Here is a 25555-nt window from a genome sequence, read left to right on the forward strand (position 1 = left end):
TTATGATTTTGCTGGAAGAGGGATATCTAATTGCTTATAAGTGACCAGCACATACCAAAGATCGCAACATTGTATTCTAGAGGAGAGGAATTAGCAATAATTACTTAAGTTTATATTATAGTTTATTTTAGACAAGAAATGCCATTCTAGGGCTCTGTTTTTGTTATCTTATTTTAAGTGTTTGTCAATATACTAGCTTTGAATTACAGAGACTGCTTTTATATAGGAATTGCAATAAGCCATATAACATTCTCCAATATGCATAAAATATGCTTTTTTATTTAGGTTTCTCTGCAAATCTCTCCACAAAAGTGTAGATAAGAAAAACAACAAAAACTAGTTCCACAGATAATGCAATGTATACAAAGAGCTTACAATCTAACTCCCTGTTCCTCCGGCACCAAAATGAAAGTGAATATTTGTGCATCATTGTAACCAAATCATACCAGTCCAAAGATATCGACGTCAAATATTCAAAATACATGTCTGTTCATTCTTATAGGATTGTACGTGAATATATACAACAGCTCGGTCTAAAACTGAACCCATTTATTACATCAGATGAGGACAATTTTTATTTGTTTAACAATATAAGAAAAACACAGAAGGATGTCATGGTGAATCCAAACTTATTCGAATTTGATCTCAGTCCTTCAGAGGAAGGGAAATCTATTAGTACCCTGTACGATGAATCAGTGCAAAAGGTATGTGTTACTTCTTTACTAATTGGATTGGATATATATTGAAAGTTAAAACAAAATTGTGAAGTAGTGAATACAGTACATGTGACACCATTAAAGGAAAATTATGTAGTTGACAGCTGAAACCATCATAGTTATGCTAGAATGTTTCCTGCCATATATTTATTCCATGGCATAGTCCGTGGCCAATCAAGCACAATGGACAAATGTCTACTAACAAGATAATCATAAACATGTCTGGCAGCTCTGTCTCCAATGTATGAAACATTCCTTCTACGACCAAGTGAACAAAAGACCGTGACCTATTTAATGAGGTAAATATAGGTGTCCCGACAAGTATTTTAAAATGCTAAACGTTAATGTCTCCATAGTAAGGAAATACTGGAGTTTATAATCTTTGCTTAATCCCTAGAGAGATGACTGTTTGCAAACGGTGGTAAATGGAACATTCTGATGTTCTCCTTTTTCTTGTGTTACTTAATCTAATTATGTCGTCATTAGCCAAGAGATAAAGTGGAAAAGCAATAATTACCAGATAAGATTTTGAATTACACGGACCCAAAGGAAATAGAAACCTATTTATTAAAAAATATTTACTTCAGGTGTGATTGCATCTTTATATTAAAGTCCATAACATTAAAATGTTGTAAAAATAAATCATATTAAAAAAATAAATATATACATAAATACAGGCCTGGAAAAATATCACTAACATCCACCAGTCCAGATAAAAAGTGAATCCTCCCCCCATTTACATTTATACCCACACAGATCCCCTTTTCTCTTGACCACACGGCTTAAAGCTGCAGTTCAGGCAATATCCTGCATGTGTGTTTTTTTTAATAAATCAGTTCTGTAGTAAGAAAAAATACTTTTAGCATTTTCTTTTTTTTAAAAAACAACTTTGAAAGACCAATTTTCTTGTATTCTATTTTAACAAGCGTGCTTGTTCTTATAGCAACGATTTACATTCCCCATATTTAAAGATGTCGCCAAACTTTGCCGATCAATAGACGGAGAACGAATTGACCGGCAGCTATGCAGTTCTTTAGGTAATTAGAGATTGCCCACATGAAACTATTGAAGTAAAAAAATAAATTAAAACAAAAAAGACTGAACTGCAGCTTTAAAGGCCGGAGCTACAGGCTGTGTAGAGGAAAAGTGTCTGTAACTCATCTACCCCTTTAAGTGGAAGCCGTAACCAAGACAGTACAGCTTACATGTGATAAGGATAACAATGTTACTACATTACAGACTATTCCATTAGACTTTGCTAGGGGAAAATGATTTTCCTGAGACAAGCAATGGTAAAATCTAACATTAATTTCGGGATGGTATAAAGTATTACAGTATTATGGAGTAAGATTGAAACAATTTAAATAAAAAGACAGACACAATTAGAAGAAAAATTGTACAAAACATATGAGCAGGAGGCAGCCACATTAACACTTTTGCAACCAGATACCTGCAACACATTTCAGAGCAATTACAGCATCATTTTACCGCTGTATAAATTAGTGGTAGGCAACATCAGATTCCTCAAAGGCTGTATGAGTGGTCCTTAAGTCATCAAAAGGGCCGCACATCACACACAGACACATATACAGTAAACTATATAAACAAAAATAAATGTTTGTCCGCAGCACTCCTCTACAGTTACAAATACTTTCTTTATTGAATCCAGCAGAACATACAGTACAAAAACTCCACGCGTCCACCCGTTTCTGAAGTGATCAGTGGACTACTGATTGCTCACGGAGGGGGCGTGGCCATGATGTCACGCAGCTGGTTCGCCCTCATTGTCTGAACCACCGCAGTGACGTGCCGCGCCAAAAGACACATTTCTTGTCTTTGGTAATGGGGTTGCGCCATCTCGCTTTGTAAGCGCGTGCACACACACTGACTGTGGCCGGCCCCAACGAGGGCCAACTCTTTGTTTGTGCCGCGCACTACATCGCGCTCACTGGGGACGAGGCATTACACTGCTAGGTAATTAACAAAGTCATTAGGCAGCTCAGGGATTAGGAAGAAGCTATGAACCACACCAGCAACACCTCAACTCTATGCTGTGATGGTCAGCGGTTGGGGCCTGCAGGTGAAGCCTCTGAGGGCCACATGTAGCCCATGAGCCGCCTGTTGACGACAAATGATATAAATCCTTAGTAAGACCACACCTTGAAATGGAGTATGATTTGGGGCATTATAGACCTGAAAATGTACAGAGAAGAGTCACAATTGAATAAAGGGACTGATAAGGTCAGACATGAAAAAGGCTATCCAAATTAGATTTGTTTGCATTAGAAAACTGGCTACGATAAAGGGAATATGATGATTTACATATATATTCAAGGTCCGTAGAATGAACGTTTAAGTTACATTTTCATCCCAAGGACAGTACAAAAACCACAATGTCCTCCTTTAAGCTCTTTCACGTGGGAGTTTCCTAACCAGCCAATCAGAGCGATGCTGGACTTTGTGAATCCAGGCAAGCGGGGTGCTGAATCAACCAATGGGCATGTGCAACTTGGCACCTCTGCCCCTGGTTCCCTCAATGCCCCCCGCGGTGACAGGCTCCTCCAAGTCTGACAGAACAACTGGCCGACAGGACTTGGGGGCTCAGCCTGTTCCTGCTGCCCATCTGCTTTTCACACCTCAGACATCCTCTGTGGCTTTCATCTCCGATGTCCTGTTCAGACTTACTGGCACCGAGTTGGTAGCCCCAGTGGCCGGTCAGAACATTAGTTCTGAATGTCCCAGCTCATTTACTGTGCACAAAGCATATGTGTACTTAACACACTTTGTTAATAAAATATTAACTTTAAAAACCTAAGTCTTTCTGGTATGGGGAATAGAATAAAAAGCTGCACTTTGTTTTCACTAGCCATATTCCCCACACACTATTGCATAGACAGTATGGATTATAAGAATCCTCTCACAACCTTATAATGTTTGGTTGGAGCACCTCATTACCCCTATACCGGTTCCAGATGACCTGGTAATTTACTGGGTATCCCATTAACCTAAGGACCCTTGACTGTTCCAGGGACACCTCACATCCCTGTGCCCCTTTTTCCTTTGTAGTCTGTGCTGAAGCAGGGAACCAACCCATGAACCCCTATGCAGGTGACTGGTGCATTAACTGGTGGTTCTGGGTGACTGGGGCATTAACTGGGCACCCCACTTAACCAAGGGACCCCACATAGTTACCAGGACACTTTGCATCCCTATGCCCCATTTACCGTTCTAGGCTATGCTGAAGCAGGGAACCAACCCATGAACCCCTATGCAAGTTCTGGGTGACTGGGGCATTAACTGAGTTTCCACATTAACCTAGGGACCCCTTGACTGTTTCAGGGACACCTCACATCCCTATGCCCCATTTACCTTTCAGATCTGTGCTAAAGCAGGGAACCCCTAGTGGTGAGTCGTGCAAGCGTTTTCAAAGGGAGATTTTGCTGGGACAATGTGCCTATATGTATCCAGAAATCAAGCATGTTTCTCGGGTACATTTTTGGGGTGTCCAGCAACTCTCGACCCCGGCTACCTAGACACATTCTGACAACACTTTCTCCGCAAAACCCTCCTTGAAACTCATTCCACAGCAATCCCTGCTTGCTGACACTCATAGAAAGGTAAAAACACATCAAATACTTTATTGTCACACAATACATTTTATGCATTACACAGTATTGGGCTCAAGAGCTGACTCTTCTTGAACCCTTATTACGGATCAGGGGTAACCAAACGGGCTTAAACCTTTATTTGAGAGCCTGGTTACCGCCCTACCGTCACAATGACCACTCCTCGGCGTGATCACGCGATTGCAGCGTTACTGATGACGTGTACGGAAGAGGAGTCCTTCTCATTTTCCGTTCCTGCACTGGCCAGATCCCGTTAATCGCTCCACATGGGAGCAAAACGCAATCTTCCCTAGGAAAACAAGTTAAAAACCCATGATGTACTCACCACATTATGGGGCCCCTGGAGTCCAAGACCACATGACGCTCCTTAGTTGTAAAGTGATTTTAATAGTCATAAGTGGAACTACATTAACCACCATCTGTCATGATATACTATGTACATCTTTTTTTGTCCAGCTGCTTGATGAAATGAAAGGAAAAGAGTGCCCTGAAATACTGGAACAATTCAACAAAGCTTCCAAACAGGTACACTTCAAGCTATTCTTACATGACTTTTGATTTTGCATTTTGTCCCTATACAACACTGTATTTGAAAACCATTATATTGACAGTACCAAATTAGCATTGTAACAAGCGCAGAAACTAGTAATATCACTGAATACGAACACACTAATTGAGAACATTCTAGTGGATATGAATATTGAAATATTACTAATTACCAAAATGCAAGAAAAGCTGCTACATTGTACATTGAATAGTGAATGGCGAGGATTAAAAATGGTAGATCAACAAGGCAGAAAAGAAGGTAATAGTAATAAAGTAGGATAAAATAATAAGACTGCATGGATTAATTTATGTTGTATATGTTAAAGACTGATGATAGTCTCACTTGGGGACTATACACAATATTTTTTATTCATTCATGCTTGCAATCTTATTTTATCTTACATTTTTCATTTGCAACACAGCAGAGTTTGTACTTTATATATTTTTTGCGTTTTATAAATAGGGCACTTTATTGCTACTGATATTTGTTTTCTTTTAAAAGGCTTTCCTGGTTGAAGAAGGAAGTCTTAGCCGAGGCGCTGTCCATATGCTCGGGGACTACATGAATATGAGAGCTCAGTACTACATCTCATTTTTTGAATCTATTCTAGGAGAGATTATTTTCAATAACACCAGGTAAAAAAGAAAATCTGACATGGGTATTATATAAGTAATAATACTTTGTATCCAGGTAGTGGTTAATCTATTTCCCATTCTATTTCACCAGGCTTGATGAGATAACTGGAGGTTTCGATCAGTTACCCTTGGCCATTTACAGTCATCTAGGAAATGTGGTCCGCTTAAACTCTACAGTGGTAAATGTATTGAGAAGGCAGAATTCTGTTATTGTGCAGTACCGCAAAGATAAATCCTCTGCCATAATAAGTACAGCTGCTGACTATGTGATCATCACAGCTACTGCAAAAGCTACCAGGCGGATTGCATTCAATCCTCCTCTTAGTAACAGTAAGAATGATGCGCTGAGTTATGTCCACTATGTAAGCTCAACAAAGATTTTGTTAGCATGCACTGAGCCATTCTGGGAGAAAGATGGTATATACGGAGGAAGGTCCAGTACTAATCGTCCATCACGCTTTATTTTTTACCCAAGTCATAATTTCACTAGTGGAGTAGGTGTCCTTCTGGCTTCCTACACCCTGGCAGATGATTCAATGTTCTTTGCAGCACTTAGTAATGAAGAATGTGTCAATGTGATATTGGAAGATTTAGCAGCCATCCATAAAAGGCCAAAAGAAGAACTCAGAGCATTGTGTCCAAAGGCAGTGGTGAAGAAGTGGAGCCTGGACCCATATTCTATGGGTGCATTTGCCTATTTCACCCCTTACCAATTTGGGGAAATATTTGAACAGTTATCACAAAATGAAGGAAAAATTTATTTTGCAGGGGAACATACATCTTATCCCCATGGCTGGATCGACACGGCAATAAAAAGTGGTCTAAAAGCAGCAAGAGATATCCACAGAGACGCCAATATGTTTTTACATAAGTAATTGCCATAGTGCAAAATCCTGATTGGGAGCACAGCAAGAGAAGGTTAACCAAGTTAATTGCCAATTTCATATGATTCATACCTTTTCTTATAAAAATTAAAGTGTTATTGCTTTTCAGCAGATGTCACTATATAGAAGTATAACAACTGGTATTTTAATTTTCTAATAATTTGTTATTTAGGTTGCAGGTTGCTAAATCTATACAAAAAGAATGTCAATTTTGCTTGTCAATTGTTTGTACACATAGTCCTAATTTTACGATTTATGGTGACAATTTTTTTAACAGTTTATTTTAATCCCCTTTTATTATTTGTACAGAGTTTAATCAATCACATACTAGGTTGGAAAACTAGCTATTACAAAAACAGCTTATCTTACTTAATACTGTAACTTACACAGTTATAAAATCAATATTTTAAAAATACAATAAAGATATTTTACAACTATTCTGGTGCATTGTGTTTGTTATGTTTATTATGAACTGGTGTGTTTGTGTGTGTGTGTGTGTGTGTGTGTGTGTGTGTGTGTGTGTGTGTGTGTGTGTGTGTGTGTGTGTATACAAAACAGCAAAGTAACCTAGTTTGGGCACTCTTACATCACCTGGATCATTTGATGAGTAGTCTAAAACTTATATCTTTATTAGTATCCAGTTAAAATAATGGTGGTTAAAAAATGATTAAACAAACACTTATCCTGTTGTAAAGACACTGGTGTTGTGTCCAGGATATAATTTGATTGCAGTGAGAGATGCGTATCGGATCAATCACCAGCCACTCTGCGAGAAGATTACCTCACAGGTAATTGTCCACTATCCTTAAGCAAGGACAAGCAAGCCGGGGTAACAGAATACTGCTGATGTTGTGTTCAAAAGGAGACCTTGAGGTTGATCAAACTAAGGGTAGCCTTGATCATGATATACATAGTGGCTGGCCCTTTAAAACCGGTCTGTGTGTGGTATCCTGCAGACCAAAATTAGTATCTATAAATGTACCTGTATAAGGGTAGGGAGCATAATTCTCAGCCTATTGTGGGGGTAACAATGTGCACACCCCTGGCTGGACAACCTAATAGGGTGTATAGGAAATGTATGCTGAGTCAAGAGATACTGTGAAAATGACCCATACATGGTGTCATAAATTGAACACAAATAAAAAGCTAAAATACATTGTCTGTATTTGAAGCGTGAATGGATGTCAACAAAAGGGAACAGGTTTTTGGGGGTGCTTAAAGACAATTATATGACCCAAATTATTGAGGAACCAACCAGGAGAGGGGCAGTACTGGATTTGGTCATATCAAACAATGTAGAAGTAATAACAAATATTCAAGTCCTGGAACATTTGGGTAACAGTGATCATACTGTAACATGGTCTCTTTTGAAATAAATTACCAAAAAACAGATTACTTGGGTTCAACAAAGACCTTAAAGTTTAGAAAGGCAGATTTTAATAAACAGGTCTAATCTACAAGTAATACATTGGGATTATGTTTTTGCAGGGAAAATGTAGAAGATAAATGGGCAGTCTTTAAAACATTGTTAGAAAAGCACACTTATCAGTGTATACCCTTGGGTAATAAGTATAAAAGAAATACGTCAAAACCAATGTGGCTAAATAAACAGGTAGGGGAGGAAATGGACAAGAAGAGGAAGGCGCTTAGATTCTTTAAGTCAGAAGGGACGGAGACATCGTATCAGAATTATAAGGAATGTAACAAAAATTGCAAAAGGGCAATCAAATTAGCAAAAATGGATAATGAAAAAAGCATTGCAATAGAAAGTAAGGTCAACCCTAAAAAGTTCTTTAAGTACCTTAATAACAAAAACAAATGAGAAAAGAAAATATAGAACCCTTTCAGTGTGAGATGGGTAGGCAGATTATTGGAGATAAGGAAAAAGCAGAGGTATTAAACAAATTCTTTGCCTCTGTGTTAACCTGGGAGGAATCAAGTTCAATATTAGTGCCGCAGAGGGAAGCCACAACCTCCATATTAATGAACAATTGGTTAACTGAGGAAGAAATTCATAAGCGACTTGAAAAAATTAAAGTAAATAAGGCACATGGCCCTGATGGCATACATCCAAGAGTTCTCAAGGAGTTAAGTTCAGTAATAGCCAAACCATTATATTTAACATTCAAGGACTCCATTTCCAAAGGCTCAGTACCACAAGATTGGCGTAAAGCAGATGTGGTGCCTAGATTTAAAAAGGGAGCTAGATCACATGCAGGGATTTACAGGCCTGTAAGCCTGACTTCAATAGTGGGGAAACTACTTGAAGGTTTAACACGGGATAATATTCAGGAATACCTAATGGAGAACCAAATTATTAGTAATAGTCAGCATGGATTTATGAAAGATAGATCTTGCCAAACTAACCTTATTTGTTTCTTTGAGGAGGTAAGTAGGAATTTAGACCAGGATAATGCAGTTGATGTGGTCTACTTAGATTTTGCATAGGCTTTTGATACGGTTTCACACAAGAGGTTGGTGTACAAAATATAGAAAATTGGACTCCGTAATAATATATGCACCTGGATTGAAAACTGGTTAAAGGACAGACAACAGAGGGTTGTCATAAATTGAACTTTTTCAAGTTGGGCTAAAGTCGTGAGTGGAGTACCTCAGGGATCGGTACTGGGACCCCTGCTTTTTAACTTTTTTATTAATGCCCTTGAGGTTGGCATCGAGAGCAAAGTCTCCATCTTTGCTGATGATACTAAATTGTGTAAGGTAATAGAATCAGAGCAGGGTGTAATTTTTCTTCAGAAGGACTTGGAGAGACTGGAAACTTGGGCAGGTAAATGGCAGATGAGGTTTAATACAGATAAATGTAAGGTTATGCATTTGGGATGCAAGAATAAAAAGGCGAATTACAAATTAAATGGGGATACATTGGGGGAATCCTTGATGGAGAAGGATTTAGGAGTGCTTGTAGACAGCAGGCTTAGCAATAGTGCCCAAAGTCATGCAGTAGCTGCAAAGGCAAACAAGATCTTATCTTGCATCAAACGGGCAATGGATGGAAGGGAAGTAAACATAATTATACCCCTTTACAAAGCATTAGTATGACCACACCTTGAACATGGAGTACAATTTTGGGCACCAATCCTAAGAAAAGACATTATGGAACTAGAGAGAGTGCAGAGAAGAGCCACCAAATTAATAAAGGGGGTGGAAAATCTAACTTATGAGGAGAGGCTAGCTAAATTAGATTTATTTACATTAGAAAAGAGGCGTCTAAAAGGGGATATGATAACTACAGGTAAACCCCGTTATAACGCGGCCCTCGGGGTCCACCCCGAGACCACCGCGTTAGTAACGGGGTCGCGGAAAAAAAATTGCCCGCCGCATCGGCGCATCATCATCCTCTCCCTCCAGCAGCACCCTTCACCCCGCGGGACAGGAGATGGGAGCGGGGATGTCCCTCCGGTCCCCACTTCCCCCTGTCACCGCGTGACAGCCCGCGGGACAGGAGATGGCAGCGGGAAACGGGGTGAGTACACCAACATTTAGTGTGTGTGTGTGTGTGTGTGTGTGTGTGTGTGTGTGTATGTGTGTGTGTGTGTGTGTGTGTGTGTGTGTGTGTGTGTGTGTGTGTGTGTGTGTGTGTGGTGTTAAAATGGCGGCTGAAGGACAAAAGATGTTAAATCCAGCAACGAAAGGGTTAACCAGCAATAGGCCAGGCAGTAAGCTGCAGGTACCCTTGGGCAGGAGAAGGGTTTAAAGGGATGCCTCAGGCAGGGCTGTACATGATTCATGCTGCCTTCCCATGGCGAGGGGGGGGGTGGGCTGCTGACATGTGAGGGGGGGGTGGGCTGATGACATGTGAGGGGGGGTGGGCTGCTTACATGTGAGGGGGGGTGGGCTGCTGACATGTGAGGGGGGGTGGGCTGCTGACATGTGAGGGGGGGGTGGGCTGCTGACATCTGAGGGTGGGGTGGGCTGCTGACATGTGGGGGGGTGGGCTGCTGACATCTGAGTGCTGCGAGAGCTGTGTGCTGTGAGCTGTGTGTAGTGAGAGTGTGTGCAGTGTGTAGTGAGTGTGTGTGCAGTATGCAGTGTGTGCAGTGAGAGTGTGTGCAGTGAGAGTGTGTGCTGTGTGCAGTGTGCAGTGTGAGCAGTGTGTGCAGTGAGAGTGTGTGCAGTGTGAGCAGTGAGTATGCAGTGTGTGCAGTGAAAGTGTGTGCTGTGTGCAGTGAGCAGTGTGAGCAGTGTGTGCAGTGAGCGTGTGTGCAGTGTGCAGTGTGTGCAGTGTGTGCAGTGAGCAGTGTGTGCAGTGAGAGTGTGTGTTGTGTGCAGTGTGCAGTGTGTGCAGTGGGTGCAGTGAGAGTGTGTGTTGTGTGCAGTGTGCAGTGTATGCAGTGTGAGCAGTGTGTGTGCAGTGAGAGTGTGTGTTGTGTGCAGTGTGCAGTGGGTGCAGTGAGCAGTGGGTGCAGTGAGAGTGTGTGTTGTGTGCAGTGTGTGCAGTGTGTGCAGTGTGTGCAGTGAGAGTGTGTGCAGTGAGAGTGTGTGCAGTGTGTGCAGTGTGCATTAAAAAAAAAATTAAAACGGGAGCCACGGGAAAACCGCGTTATAACCGAATCGCGGTATAACGAGGCGCGTTATAACGGGGTTTACCTGTATATACAAATATATTCGGGGAAAATACAAGGAGCTTTTCAAACTATTCATCCCAAGGGCAGTACAAAGGACTCTGGGGCATCCCTTAAGGTTGGAGAAAAGGAGATTTCACAGCAACAAAGGAAATGGTTCTTTACAGTAAGGGCAGTTAAAATGTGGAATTCATTACCCATGGAGACTGTGATGGCAGATACAATAGATTTGTTCAAAAAAAGGTTGGACATCTTTTTAGATAGGAAAGGTATACAGGGATATACCAAATAAGTATACATGGGAAAGATGTTGATTTAGGGATTAATCTGATAGCCAATTCTTGGAGTCAGGAAGGCATTTATTTTTCCCCTTATGAGATATCATTGGATGATGTGACTATGGGGTTTTGTTTGCCTTCCCCTGGATCAATAAGTTTAGATATATGATAAAATATCTGTTGTCTAAATTTAGCATAGGTTGAACTTGATGGACGGAAGTCTCATCTACTATGTAACTATGTAACAAGATTAATTGTTCTTATTAGCCTGTGTTTGTTTGTATTGTATATGTTAAGTGTTTGTCTAGTGTTTTGTGTGTTAGTCTGTTGATTGTTATATATTAGCAGTATACACTATGATTATTCTTTGCGTTTGATTTTACATGTACAGTACGTGGTGCCATCTACGGATAGTTTCAAGCTGGCTTTAGATCTATAAGATCCATCCCCATCAAGGCTTCCACGTGGTCATATTCATCAGTCTATTTGGATATTTATTTGGACTTTAAGGCGCCGGTTTGTATGTTTCTTCACTACTACCAATGGGCTATATCCACTCTACCTTACTGCATGTTGCCTGCGTTTTCTGTCACTTATTCATGTGTTACTTGGTCAGGCGGCACACTTAGTAGCAGATACCAGCTCTCACGTTATTAACACTGTGTTCTCTTCGTGACTGATCACTACGGTTTTAAGCATATGTTTGGCAAATTAGGCTTTGTACATTGATGTGCGTGCTCACATTTACTGTGGTATATTCTGCTAACCTATTTTGACCCTGTGTGTACATTTGCACATTAACACTTACCTTCTATGGTTCCAACGAGAATACTACTCCCCCCACAGATCATACATGGTCACGCTGCCAGGAGTTCATTGACCTCATTGAGGATTATTCTGTCAACACACGGCTTCATCCAGCTGTGTCATTGCTCAGCTAACACCATCACTTACAACATTAACTGAGTAGGGGGTTCTTGTGTACTCGCTGAGTTTCACTTATACACATATGTAGTGACATCCATTCACGCTACAAATACCGACACTGTATTTTAGCTTTTTATTTGTGTTCAATTTATGACATCATCTATAGGTAATTTACACAGTATCTATTGACTCAGCATACATTTCCTATACACCCTATTAGGTTGTCCAGCCAGGGGTGTGCACATTGTTACCCCACAATAGGCTGAGAATTATGCTCCCTACCCTTATACAGGTACATTTATAGATACTAATTTTGGTCTGCAGGATACCACACACAGACCGGTTTTAAAGGGCCAGCCACTATGTATATCATGATCAAGGCTACCTCAAGGTCTCCTTTTGAACACAACATCAGCAGTATTCTGTTACCCCGGCTTGCTTGTCCTTGCTTAAGGATAGTGGACAATTATTTCCATAGTGCAACCCTGTGAGGTAATCTTCTCACAGAGTGGCTGGTGATTGATCCGATACGCATCTCTCACTGCAATCAAATTAAATCCTGGACACAACACCAGTGTCTTTACAACAGGATAAGTGTTTGTTTAATCATTTTTTAACCACCATTGTTTTAACTGGATACTAATAAAGATATAAGTTTTAGACTACTCATCAAATCATCCAGGTGATGTAAGAGTGCCCAAACTAGGTTACTTTGCTGTTTTGTTTTCAAGTCATTTATTTACCTAGGGAGCACCACCATCACACACTACACTTTGAGCTGTTGCAGGGGTCACCCTTCTAGTTGCCGTATATATATATATATATATATATATATACACATGAAGGTCAGTCAGCACACTGCAGTAGAAAAGGTTATAATAGCAGATGCTAGTCCCATAGAAAATAAGTATGATACGAACCAATCCAAAGACCAGTAAAGAGACAGCACACCGCACGGGGTTAATCCAAAAATCTATATTCACAACATGAAATACACGTAAGCCAACGTTTCGGTCCCACAGAGAGACCTTCCTCAGGGCCGTGCAACCCACAAGTGCAAGTGACCACACATATATACCCTCACCCATAGTGCAATGCAAACAAAGGGAACCAATCACCAACATGCAATCAGACAGAATATGCAACATAGCTGTGCTCCGTGCCCCCTCCCCTGTTACCTGATTATCCAAATGACTCATCATGACATGAGAGTAGGCACTTAAACTATTAGGAGAAAGACACCCTTTAGACACTGGTCCCAGGGTCTACTGCCCTTGCGGGGGAAGGTCGCGCGCCGCGCATCTGCAGTGGGCCAAAACATATTGACTGCCGGAGCGCCAGCAAGGAGAGTACGCCGCGCATCACAGCTGTGAGCAGACGCCCTGAGGAAGGTCTCTCTGTGGGACCGAAACGTTGGCTTACGTGTATTTCATGTTGTGAATATAGATTTTTGGATTAACCCCGTGCGGTGTGCTGTCTCTTTACTGGTCTTTGGATTGGTTCGTATCATACTTATTTTCTATGGGACTAGCATCTGCTATTATAACCTTTTCTACTGCAGTGTGCTGACTGACCTTCATGTGAATTTATGCTTTATGGGTTGTGCACCTACGTACTCTATTCATTGCTGTACATTCCCTGCGATGGCCTAGCGGGGAGTTGTATTTAGGAAACACTTGGCCTCATCTACATATTCTATCTGCATATGGTTGTGACTATTTGTTATATGTGCAATGGAGGAATTTGCTGACATCACAGGCATTTTTTCGTCCCTATCGGATGTGGCGGGTTTCAGTGATGCAGAGGTCGCACAGATCCGCTTCACAGAGTCCTTTGATGATGTAGCAGGACCTGACAAGGCGGCTGATGTTTTCAATGAGCTCATTAAATTGAAGAAACGTGAAGTGGATTTTTATTTACATGGCCTCACCCTGTCACACTACCACAAAGCGAGGATGCTGCCAAGGGGGTTCAGGGTGAAAAATCAGCCTACCATTGGCAGATGTGACATGGATTTCTGCAAACGCTGGATAGCCATTTTAAACAAATGTTCTTTCGATCTAATGATTCTAGTCATTGACCAATCAAGCAAGGAAATTGCCAAATTGAAAAAGGACATTGCAGTAATAGAAACCAAACATGTGGACACCCTGGCAGCGGACACGGATACCAACTGGCTGGATAAGATGCAGAATACCATTGATGCCTATAGGGCAAATTTAATCAAGTTTAAGAAGGAGAAGCTCCGGCAGGTGACTGCGGACTACAAGGAGCGCAACGTCTACCGATGGCTCCTGGGGCTGGGTGAGACGAAGAGCGGTAGAAGCGGTCCACAGCGACGATACCAGCCTCGGTCTAGGCGGGGTGATGCCGCCAGGATGGGCTACACGACCAGTGATACTGATGCATCAGATGCCCCGGACAACACCTCCATGGAGCCTTTTTTAGGTCCGGGCGATGGCGGTCGAGCGAGAACTCTCCCGCAGGGCACAACGCGCACAGACCCATCAGGAGAGGTGGCCGGAGATTGGCGGTATCCCGTGCGCGAAGGAAAAGCGACAAGGGGCACCAGGCAAGCGAGACAATCTATCGGACCACTCACTGACACCGGCAGAGGTTAGCATTTTACAGAAAGGCTTATCATTTGTGCCAACCCATATGCAGGATTCCTTTGACTGGGAGGTTGATATGTACAGACTGCACAGACAATTGAAGTTAAAGGATTTCTTCTCTAAGAATATTGATATTAACTCTTCTGGAGACATTACCCCAAATCCATTTAAGACCAGGAGCACCTTTGACCCGCACTCACTGAACCCCAACATAGCTGCATTTATGAACTTGGTGACGAAAGACACACGGAAAATTCTGAAGAATCATAAGACCAGCTTTTTTAATACATCGAGAGAGGAGAGAGCTGCCCTGAGAATGCTACGGGAGAACAAGGGGATTATAGTGAGAGCAGCAGACAAGGGTGGAGGGATTGTGGTTTTAAATTATCAATACTATAAGCAGGAGATTGAGCAACAGCTTGCAGTTGTACATCATTATAGACGCCTCCCGGGGGATCCGACGATAGCCTACAAGAAGGAGATTGATGGCATCATCCGATTGGGCTTGAATAATGCCTGGATCACAGAAGAAACCAGTAAATTCCTGACTCAGGACCACCCTGTGATGCCAGTATTATACACACTACCCAAAGTACACAAATCTATAGTCGCACCACCGGGCAGACCCATCATCTCGGCCCGTGGGTCGCTGTGCCACCCCCTCTCGCAATTTGTGGACTTCTATCTACAGCCACTGGTGGTTGGAATGGGTTCATACATCAAGGACACCACGGACTTTATTGAGCAGCTCAGCCATCTTTCCGTTAACACAGCAGAATGTATTCTTGCTACGCTAGATGTGTCCAGCCTGTACACCAACATTCCCCATGCAGGGGGCTTAGAAGCAGTACGCACAAAATTGGAAGAACAGGGAGTCGAACAGGGTCCACCAGTTGACTTTCTCATGTTGCTCATTGAGGTCATCCTCCATAAGAACTTCTTTAAATTTGAGAAACACTACTACTTGCAACTTACGGGCACTGCCATGGGCTCAAATATGGCACCGTCGTACGCTAATCTGTTTATGGATTTGTATGAACGGTTGCACATATTAACTGACACCACGCATGGACGGCATATCGTCAAATACCTTCGCTATATTGACGACATCTTCATTCTGTGGACGGGCAGTGAAGAGGAGCTGCTGACATTTGTTTCTGATTTAAACAATATCCCCTCCACAATCCGTTTTACCCTCAACTACAGCTACCAGGAAATCGCTTTTTTAGACACCATAGTGTACAAAATTGGAGGCACGCTGGCTACTAGAATATACCGGAAGAGTACAGACAAGAACTCCCTTCTTTGTGCAGCCAGCCACCATCCTGTACCACTCAAGAGGGGTCTCCCATACTCCCAGTTTCTCCGAGTGAAAAGAATCACCACTGATCCAGAAGAATCCCAAAGGGCCTTGGCCCAAATGGCCGCACGCTTCCGGGAGAGGGGCTATTCGGCCAAGGACATCAATTTTGCCTTGCAAAAGGTTGGACAGGTTGATAGGGGTGAACTATTGATACCTTCGACAGGCAGACCGGTGAGCAACAGGCTCAATATAGTCAGTACATTCAGTACTGCTACCAACAGCATTAAGCGCTGCATTCGGGGCAATTGGCGCATCCTGGAGAATGACGAGAGGATTGGTGCATATGCTAGAGAGCCACCTCTATTCTGCTTTCGTCGGGGACCAAACATTGGTGACATGGTCACTGGATCTGACCCAATAGACAAATATGCCACACCCACCACTTGGTTAGCCAAAAAACCTGGTTCGTACCGCTGTCATGGCTGTACCAACTGCAACTATATGCAGCTGGGCCCTAGCTACAATCACCCGCATAGTGGCGCACCGATTAAAATCAAACAACAACTGAACTGTGAGTGTAAATTCGTGGTGTACCTTATTAAGTGTCCTTGTGGATTGCTGTACATCGGGAAGACTGTAAGGATGCTGAAAGAACGCATGGCCATGCACCGTTCAAACATCAGAAAAGCCCTACTGAGTGATGCCTCTGATGTAGACCTGAAGTGCCTACCTGTGGCTAGACATTTCAAGGAAAAAAGGCATACACTGGCCACACTTCGTTGTATGCCTATTCTGCAGGTTCCAGTCCCCCCCCGTGGGGGCGACAGGGGCAGGACTTTGCTTAAACAGGAAGCAAGGCTTATCTATGAACTAAGAACTATGACACCTGGTGGCCTAAATGAGGAACTTTCACTTAGCTGCTTTTTGTAGCAGTCTCCCTGCTTTCACTTGATTTTGCATTATGCCTTTTTTATGTTTGTCACTCATACTCTGTTGCATCACTCCCTCTGCACTTTTGCACTTCCTTTGTCCTTATATACTATGGTGATGCTATGCGCTCCTTGTGCTCTATACCTTTACCTGTCCCCCTGTGGTTCACCTTAACGCTCTGTGTATTACTATTCTGCTTAGCCCATTATTACTGTCAGTGTGTGGGTAACTGTGCACCGAGGCGGTTTTTCAGACTGCGCATGTGCGTTTTGCGCTGCCGGCGTCCCTGGTGGCCAGGGAGAGTCAATGAGGCGTCTGCTCACAGCTGTGATGCGCGGCGTACTCTCCTTGCTGGCGCTCCGGCAGTCAATATGTTTTGGCCCACTGCAGATGCGCGGCGCGCGACCTTCCCCCGCAAGGGCAGTAGACCCTGGGACCAGTGTCTAAAGGGTGTCTTTCTCCTAATAGTTTAAGTGCCTACTCTCATGTCATGATGAGTCATTTGGATAATCAGGTAACAGGGGAGGGGGCACGGAGCACAGCTATGTTGCATATTCTGTCTGATTGCATGTTGGTGATTGGTTCCCTTTGTTTGCATTGCACTATGGGTGAGGGTATATATGTGTGGTCACTTGCACTTGTGGGTTGCACGGCCCTGAGGAAGGTCTCTCTGTGGGACCGAAACGTTGGCTTACGTGTATTTCATGTTGTGAATATAGATTTTTGGATTAACCCCGTGCGGTGTGCTGTCTCTTTACTGGTCTTTGGATTGGTTCGTATCATATATATATATATATATATATATATATATATATATATATATATATATATATACACGCAGGGCCCGACAAATGGATTCACCCACTTGCCTGGTGCAAGTGCATTTTAGCCGCAAACGAGCCGTCCGCCATCATAGATGTAGCCAGGTCCCTGTCAATGCGGGGGCGTGCGCGAGCACAGTGTGCCTCTCTCTTTAATGCGGCCGGTTGCTGGGGACACGCGCGGCCCGTTGCTAGGGCCGGGTCGCTTTGCTGCGGTCCCGGCGGCTCGGGGAGCAGGGCGCCGCCTTTGCGAGTGGAGTTGCGCATGCGCAGGAGCCAGAAGCGCGTGAGGCCCACAGACAGCTCGCGCATGCGCAGTAAGGACAGTCAGCCCCAGGGTGCACAGGGGCAGAGCCACATGACCCCAGGGAGCCAATAGGGCTACAGTATCTCCCTGCTCAGGGATGGATACATTTTGCGGGCTTGGAGCATGCTAGTTAGTTGGTGACCGGAGCAGGAGGTAGGGTGCAGGAGTCAGTGACTCTCTGCACTAGGTCAGCAGCCCCCTAGGCCCCAGATAGCCCTGATTCACAGTAGCTGAGTGTTGTAGGGACAGGCCCCAGGTTAGGGACCCTGCCCCTTATCAGTATCCAGAGAAAGTTAGGGACACAGCGGACGCTGCGTTTCCCTCTTGAGGATTGGGCTCAGACCTCCGCTGCGGCTGCAGCAGTAATCCGGGTGGAATCGCCCTGGATGGTGGTTCCGGTGTCTTCGCTCATCGGATCCTTTGTGAAGCCCGAGCACTGGAGTGCTCGGCAGGTAATCCGTATCAACAAGTGCACCAACAATCCTATTAGCTTTAATAGTGATTGCGCAGTCACCCATATCCTCTCTCTTTAGACTGTGGGACATTGTGTGGGATTACTGGACACGGGGTGGGATCACCCGGTGTAAGGGGGGTAGCGTCCTGCGAGACGCAGTAGTTAGTGTCTCCTCTAGGGAGGGACACCTGTTGATATTATATGCAAGTATGTTCTATGCTCGCAAGTAAAGTCATTGGTTGTATTATATGCTGTTGTGTGATCTATATATACATATTGACCTGCGAGGATCACTCCCCCTCGGGTGGGAGCCATCGCAGGTGGAGGCACTGCACTGAGTACGAGGTTACTCTTATTATTACTATTCGTGCCCCAGGCTCCCCGTGGTGGAGGCATAGGCCCCCTGTGAGCCTAACAGGTAATGTACCACACCTGGTAACACTAAGTTCCCCGCACACACACATTATATGCGATTGTATGGGGGAATACCCGTTACATGTGGAGGCGCTGCTGAGATAAAGACCTTGGGTGTCCTATATTATTTTGGTATCAAATTGTCCGATTTAAAACGCCATCATGTCCGTGCCGTCAAAGCAAGATGTCAATGACTGGGCCTTAGCGCATCAAGTATCCCCAAGACGCACGCTTGCAGTGGCGGGAGTAGCAAATGATACAGACTTATCCACAGTGCGCACACAAGTCAGAAATTGCCCGGGGTTGACCACCGCCCGGGTGGTAGACTATAAACTGGATGCTGACGGCCGGGGGGTTACCTATCTCCTGGTCACCATGCGTGACATATGCTTAGAGACTGTTCCCCATGTATTAAACCTACCCGAGCCCTCCGCAGAGGACTGTCTCATGATCTATCCTGACACCCAAGCTTCCGAAGAAGCGTCCACTAGTAATGGACCGCACACGAGCCAGCGGGTGACCAGTACTCCTTACAGGGTAGACCCCCCTAAGGTCTCTTTCACCCCGAGCGGGTTAGGAGGTGTCGCCAGCTGGGCGAGGAGCCCACCCACCTCGCCTACCCCTGATAGACGGCCTGGCGGGCCCCCAACGATGCCTAGCATAGGAGCTGGGACCAGTAGTCAGACCCTTAGTGGAGATCTTTCCGTGAATATTATAGCCTCCCAACTAGTAGAAGCTGTAACCATCTCGGCCCAAGCACAGAACTACTGGAAACTCAAGGCCTTTTCTGGGATTCTGCCGACGCCTGCGGGAGAAGAAGGGATCGAGGCATGGAACGACCATACGCTCCAAGCAATAGCGGAGTGGTCGTGCTCCGAAGCCAGCAAAAGACAGAGGCTGGTCGAGTGCCTCCGAGGCCCAGCCGCCCGGCTTGTACAGATGCAGCGTGACATAGAAGGAGAAGTTACGGCACAGGAACTAGTGGAAATGCTCACTCAGTCCTATACCCGAGAAGACGACGAAGATGAGCTAATGGCGCAGTTTAAAGCTCTTCACCAAAAAGAAGGAGAGGATTTATCTGCCTTCGCTCGTGAACTACAGCTGTCCCTGGGGACCCTCGTGACCAAGAATATAATTTCCGCCGCCGAAGCAGAACAATACCGACTCAAACAGCTACTCAAGGGGTCGTTGCCTGATCACAACATAGCTATAATGATGCGGGCCGCACCGATCGCTGTAGTACCACCCAGCTACATGGAATTAATGGGTTACATCAGAGGACATGAGGTGCAGCGACATTTCCATGAATCAAAAAGGACCAAAGCTACCATCAAAGGTGACACCTCGGTTCCCTCTGCCCCAAAGGGTAAGAAATCTTCCACCCTGGAGGAGGAAGTGACTCACAAGTTGCCTGCCAGAGATGGTCGTGTTCCCTAGAGGTCATCTTCCACGTACAAGGGTCGTTCTGAACGCCGCAACGTAGTTTGCTACAACTGCGGGAAGAAGGGCCACTTCTCCAACGCTTGTCCGGAGAGGGAGGACCCTCCGGAGGAAAAAACCCCCGATAGAAGAAACCCAGCCTGGTCAATGGTATGCCGAGTACAAACTGCCGAGTCTGACTCAGAACCCCCTCCGGGAACCGCAGATGTCCCTGCTGATGCCGGTCCCGGTAATGACGCCTTTCTCAGGGAAGTTTACAGTCAAGTAGGCCCCGCGGCCATCGTACCTGTTGTACTGGAGGAGATCTATGCATCGGCACTGCTGGACACGGGATCACAAGTGACCATCATATACCGCAAGTTCTATGACCAGCACCTCAGACACTGCACCCTGAGGACGGCCGATCATATGAAAGTAAGGGGTTAAGTAATGAAGACTACCCCATCGATTGGATTGTAAGGGTCCAACTGGAAATACTCCAACTGAACACTGGCAAGAGACACCCCATGCATGTAGCGGCAATGGTATGCCCGGAGCCCCAAGACCAGTGCAAGTATCCGATCAACTTGGGCATCAACACTGATATAGTGCAAGCTGTAATCCGAGCGTACCTGAAAGAGACTAACGAGTTGCCGCTAGCCAATTCTCTCCTAGATCCTGTCCTACGAGAAGAGTGCAACCGGGTATATGCCCTGGAGCGTCACGGGGATCTCTACAATCGGCAACGCAGACTGATGACCATATTACCAGGGGGAGTGCAAAGGATGGCCTTCTGGTGGTGTTATCCCGAACGAGATGAGAGCGATCAGCTTTTCTCTCTGGAGAGTACCCCTGAGGAAGAAGTTAGAGAGAGTATAGGGTACTACCCGAAGTGAGGGAGTGGACGATTAAAATCCCTCTACGAACCCACGTGTATGTGCAGAATCTCTCCCCCTTTCCGATGAAATTTGATGCCGACCAGAGTTTGGGTTGCATATATCCGGTCAGCCCTGTGGAAACAATGCACCAGTTGAATGCGGCGGCAGTGAATGAGTGGTTAGTCGATCTGGACTTCAACTTCGGCGAGTCGACGATGCCCACCAAGTGGAAAGAACGGCTGACAACCCAGTTGAATAAATGACGGACTGTGTTCTCCACGAGTGAGATGGATGTGGGTTGCAGTCGCAGCGCCCAACATGCCATTCGACTGAGTGATGCCACCCTGTTCCGGGAACGCTCTCGTCGCATTGCCCCGTGGGATGTGGACGATGTGAGGAACGCCATACAGGACATGGAAACCGCTGGGATTTTGAAGGAGTCTCAAGGGCCCTACGCGTCACCCATAGTGGTGGTGCGGAAAAAGAACGGATCCGTACGACTGTGTGTCGACTATCGAACTCTGAACAATCGTACGATACCGGATCAGTACAACCTTCCATGCATTGAAGAGATCCTGAATGCTCTGAACAGAAGCCAATGGTTCAGCGTGCTCGATCTACGATCTGGGTACTATCAGGTACCTATGAATGCAGAGGATCAGGAGAAAACAGCCTTTGTCTGCCCCCTTGGGTTCTACCAATTTACACGTATGCCCCAAGGTATATGTGGGGCCCTGGCTACCTTCCAACGACTGATGGAAAAGACTATCGAGGACATGAGCCCTCGGGAGTGTCTTGTATACCTGGACGACATCATTGTCTTCGGAAAAACTCTGGAGGAGCATGAAGAAAGGCTGCTTAAAGTAATAGACCGTCTTGGAAAGGAAGGGCTGAAATTGTCCCTAGACAAGTGCCGGTTTTGTCACACCTCTGTGACCTACGTGCGGCACATCATGTCGGCTCAAGGGATCGCCACCGACCCCGCCAAAGTAGAAGCGGTCGTGAACTGGCCGCGTCCCGAGAATGTCACAGAACTACGATCCTTCCTGGGGTTCTGTGGGTATTACCGTCGCTTCGTGGAAGGGTACTTTAGTAGAGCAAAACCCCTGAACAATCTGTTGAAAATATACCCCGAAGAGACCAGAAGGAAGGCCGTATCGTCCCGCCAACCGTTTGGTGATAAATGGACGTCTGAGTGTGAACAGGCCTTCCTGAAATTGAAGAAATGTCTGAGCGAAGTATCATTAGGCAAGCCATTGAAAAGAAGAACCCAGCCCTTCTGAAGCGTGCTCCCTATGACTTGGTGGCCTTGCTCATGCGGGAAGTGGACAAATTCGAAATAGACAACTGCTTACTCTATCGAGTGTTGCAATACCACAACCACCCGGATAGGTGACAACTAGTCCTCCCTAAGAACTTGCAATACATGGTGTTGAAGTCTCTACATGATGAGCATGGACATCTCGGAGTAGAGAAGACCTTTGGGTTGGTCAGAGACTGCTTTTTCTGGCCCAAGATGTGAGAGGCCGTCGAACACCACTGTCACCGTTGTACTAGGTGTATACAGCGCAAGACCCTGCCTACCAGAGCCGCACCCATGGGCCATCTGAAGAGTTCTGGCCCAATGGATCTTGTGTGTATGGACTTTCAGTGCATTGAGCCCGATAGCCGGGGAATATGCAACTGCTGGTCATCACGGACCATTACACCCGGTATGCCCAGGCCTTCCCCACAAAAGATCAGAAAGCCATCACAGTGGCAAAAATATTATGGGAAAAGTACTTTGTGCATTATGGTCTTCCCAACCGCCTTCACTCAGACCAAGGCCGGGACTTCGAGAGCACGTTGATCCGAGAACTGCTCAAAATGCTGAACATCGCCAAATCACGAACGACATCATATCACCCCGAAGGAGATGCACTGCCAGAATGATTTAATCGAACCTTACTGGACATGCTCGGAACTCTACAGAGTGCTCAGAAAACTGAATGGAGTCGACACGTGGAGGCCCTGGTGCATGCGTACAATTGTACCCGACACGAGTCAACTGGATTCTCCCCATACTTCCTCATGTTTGGGCGAGAGGCGAGATTGCCAGTGGATGTACGTCTTAGAGTCTCAACGGATGGGATACACAATGCTACCCATTTCAAATACATGCAAAGACTTAAGGACAGTTTGCAGCAGGCCTATCAACAGGCTGAGAAATCTACGGCTAAGCTGAACGCTGGCAATAAAGATGATACGACCATAAGGTCAAATATTGGGAGCTTCGTCCTGGGGACGCTGTGTTGCTTCAGAATCTGGGAGTCCCGGGAAAACACAAATTTGCCGACCGATGGAGAGACGGTGTATATGAAATAGAATCCCAGATGCCTGGCCTCCCGGTCTATCGCATCAAAGACACTAAAGGCCGGGTAAAGGTATGGCACTGTAATCATCTTCTCCCCATTCCACAAGTGGGAGATGAGGAAGCAGAGATACTTGCCACACCGCTCAACGGTGAGTCCGACTTATCAGAGATGGGTCAAGAGACTGTCAATAACGAGACCCACTCTTAAACTCCTGAAGATCCTATGGAAGGACCCTCTCAAGGGAATACTCCGCAGAAGGGGCATCTCCCGGAGGAGCTATGGGTAAAGGGCCCCGTAGGCCAATGCCTACTAAGGTGGCACCAACAGGCCAGCCTTTGGATCCACAGAGTCCGTGCATTGTGCCTAACAGAGACTGTTCAGAGACATTTCTCCCCTCAAGGTAAGAGGCTGAGCCTCAGGACTGTGTTTATTACTCCCCCAAGGGAGTTGCAGAAGAACAGCTCCGCCGGAACCAAAGAGTCAGGTACCCTCCAACTCGGGTAACCTATGATCAAATTGGGGCACCCCATTATGAGGCTCAGCAGTGGTCTCGGAGCAAGATCCAATCTGTGATTGTGATGCTCACAGAATTGTGCAATATTGTTTAGAGTCGTGCATGTGCTAAGTTATATGATCAAACTGCATTTTTATTATATAATATCTGTACGGGGTGAGTTATGTATCCCAAGCGAGGACGTTGGGGTTTTTACCAGGGGGAGGATGTAGCCAGGTCCCCTGTTGGTGCGGGGGTGTGCGCGAGCCACAGCGCACCTCTCTCTTTAATGCGGCCGGTTGCTGGGGTCGCGTTGCTGCGGTCCCGGCGGCTCGGGGAGCAGGGCGCCGCCATTGCGAGTGGAGTTGCGCATGCGCAGGAGCCAGAAGCGCGGGAGGCCCACAGACAGCTCGCGCATGCGCAGTAAGGACAGTCAGCCCCAGGGTGCACAGGGGCAGAGCCACATGACCCCAGGGAGCCAATAGGGCTACAGTATCTCCCTGCTCAGGGATGGATACATTTCGCGGGCTTGGAGCACGCCAGTTAGTTGGTGACCGGAGCAGCTAGGGGAAGGAGGTAGAGTGCAGAAGTCAGTGACTCTCTGCACTAGGCCAGCAGCCCCCTAGGCCCCAGATAGCCCTGAGTCACAGTAGCTGAGTGTTGTAGGGACAGGCCCCAGGTTAGGGACCCTGCCCCTTATCAGTATCCAGAGAAAGTTAGGGACATAGCGGACGCTGCGTTTCCCTCTTGAGGTTTGGGCTCAGACCTCTGCTGCGGCTGCAGCAGTCATCCGGGTGGGATCGCCCTGGATGGTGGTTCTGGTGTCTTCGCTCATCGGATCCTTTGTGAAGCCCGTTGCACGCCCGAGCACTGGAGTGCTCGGCAGGTAATCTATATCAACAAGTGCACCAACAATCCTATTAGCTTTAATAGTGACTGCGCAGTCACCCATATCCTCTCTCTTTAGACTGTGGGACATTGTGTCGGATTACTGGACACGGGGTGGGATCACCCGGTGTAAGGGGGGTAGCGTCCTGCGAGACGCAGTAGTTAGTGTCTCCTCTAGGGAGGGACACCTGTTGATATTATATGCAAGTACGTTCTATGCTCGCAAGTAAAGTCATTGGTTGTATTATATGCTGTTGTGTGATCTATATATACATATTGTCCTGTGAGGATCACTCCCCCTCGGGTGGAAGCCATCGCAGGTGGAGGCGCTGCACCGAGTACGAGGTTACTCTTATTATTACTATTCGTGCCCCAGGCTCCCCGTGGCGGAGGCTTAGGCCCCCTGTGAGCCTAACAGGTAACGCACCACACCTGGTAACACTAAGTTCCCCGCACACACATTATATGCGATTGTATTGGGGAATA

The 25555-nt window shown here is 45.6% G+C and overlaps 1 protein-coding gene across 2 annotated transcripts in view; it reads left to right on the plus strand.

The window, feature by feature from the left end:
• The window catches only part of LOC142497402 (L-amino-acid oxidase-like), a 64881-nt gene extending 58036 nt beyond the window's left edge, over positions 1-6845 (plus strand). For both annotated transcript variants that reach the window (XM_075605148.1, XM_075605147.1), the window contains exons 6-9: positions 503-704; positions 4799-4867; positions 5391-5524; positions 5616-6845. In XM_075605148.1, the coding sequence (XP_075461263.1) occupies positions 503-704; positions 4799-4867; positions 5391-5524; positions 5616-6399 (1189 nt within the window). In that variant the 3' untranslated portion in view covers positions 6400-6845. The remainder of the gene's footprint in view (positions 1-502; positions 705-4798; positions 4868-5390; positions 5525-5615) is intronic.
• The last annotated feature ends 18710 nt before the right edge of the window (positions 6846-25555 follow it).

Source organism: Ascaphus truei, chromosome 6 (genome assembly GCF_040206685.1).
Source record: "Ascaphus truei isolate aAscTru1 chromosome 6, aAscTru1.hap1, whole genome shotgun sequence".
Classification (NCBI taxonomy): Eukaryota; Metazoa; Chordata; class Amphibia; order Anura; family Ascaphidae; genus Ascaphus; species Ascaphus truei.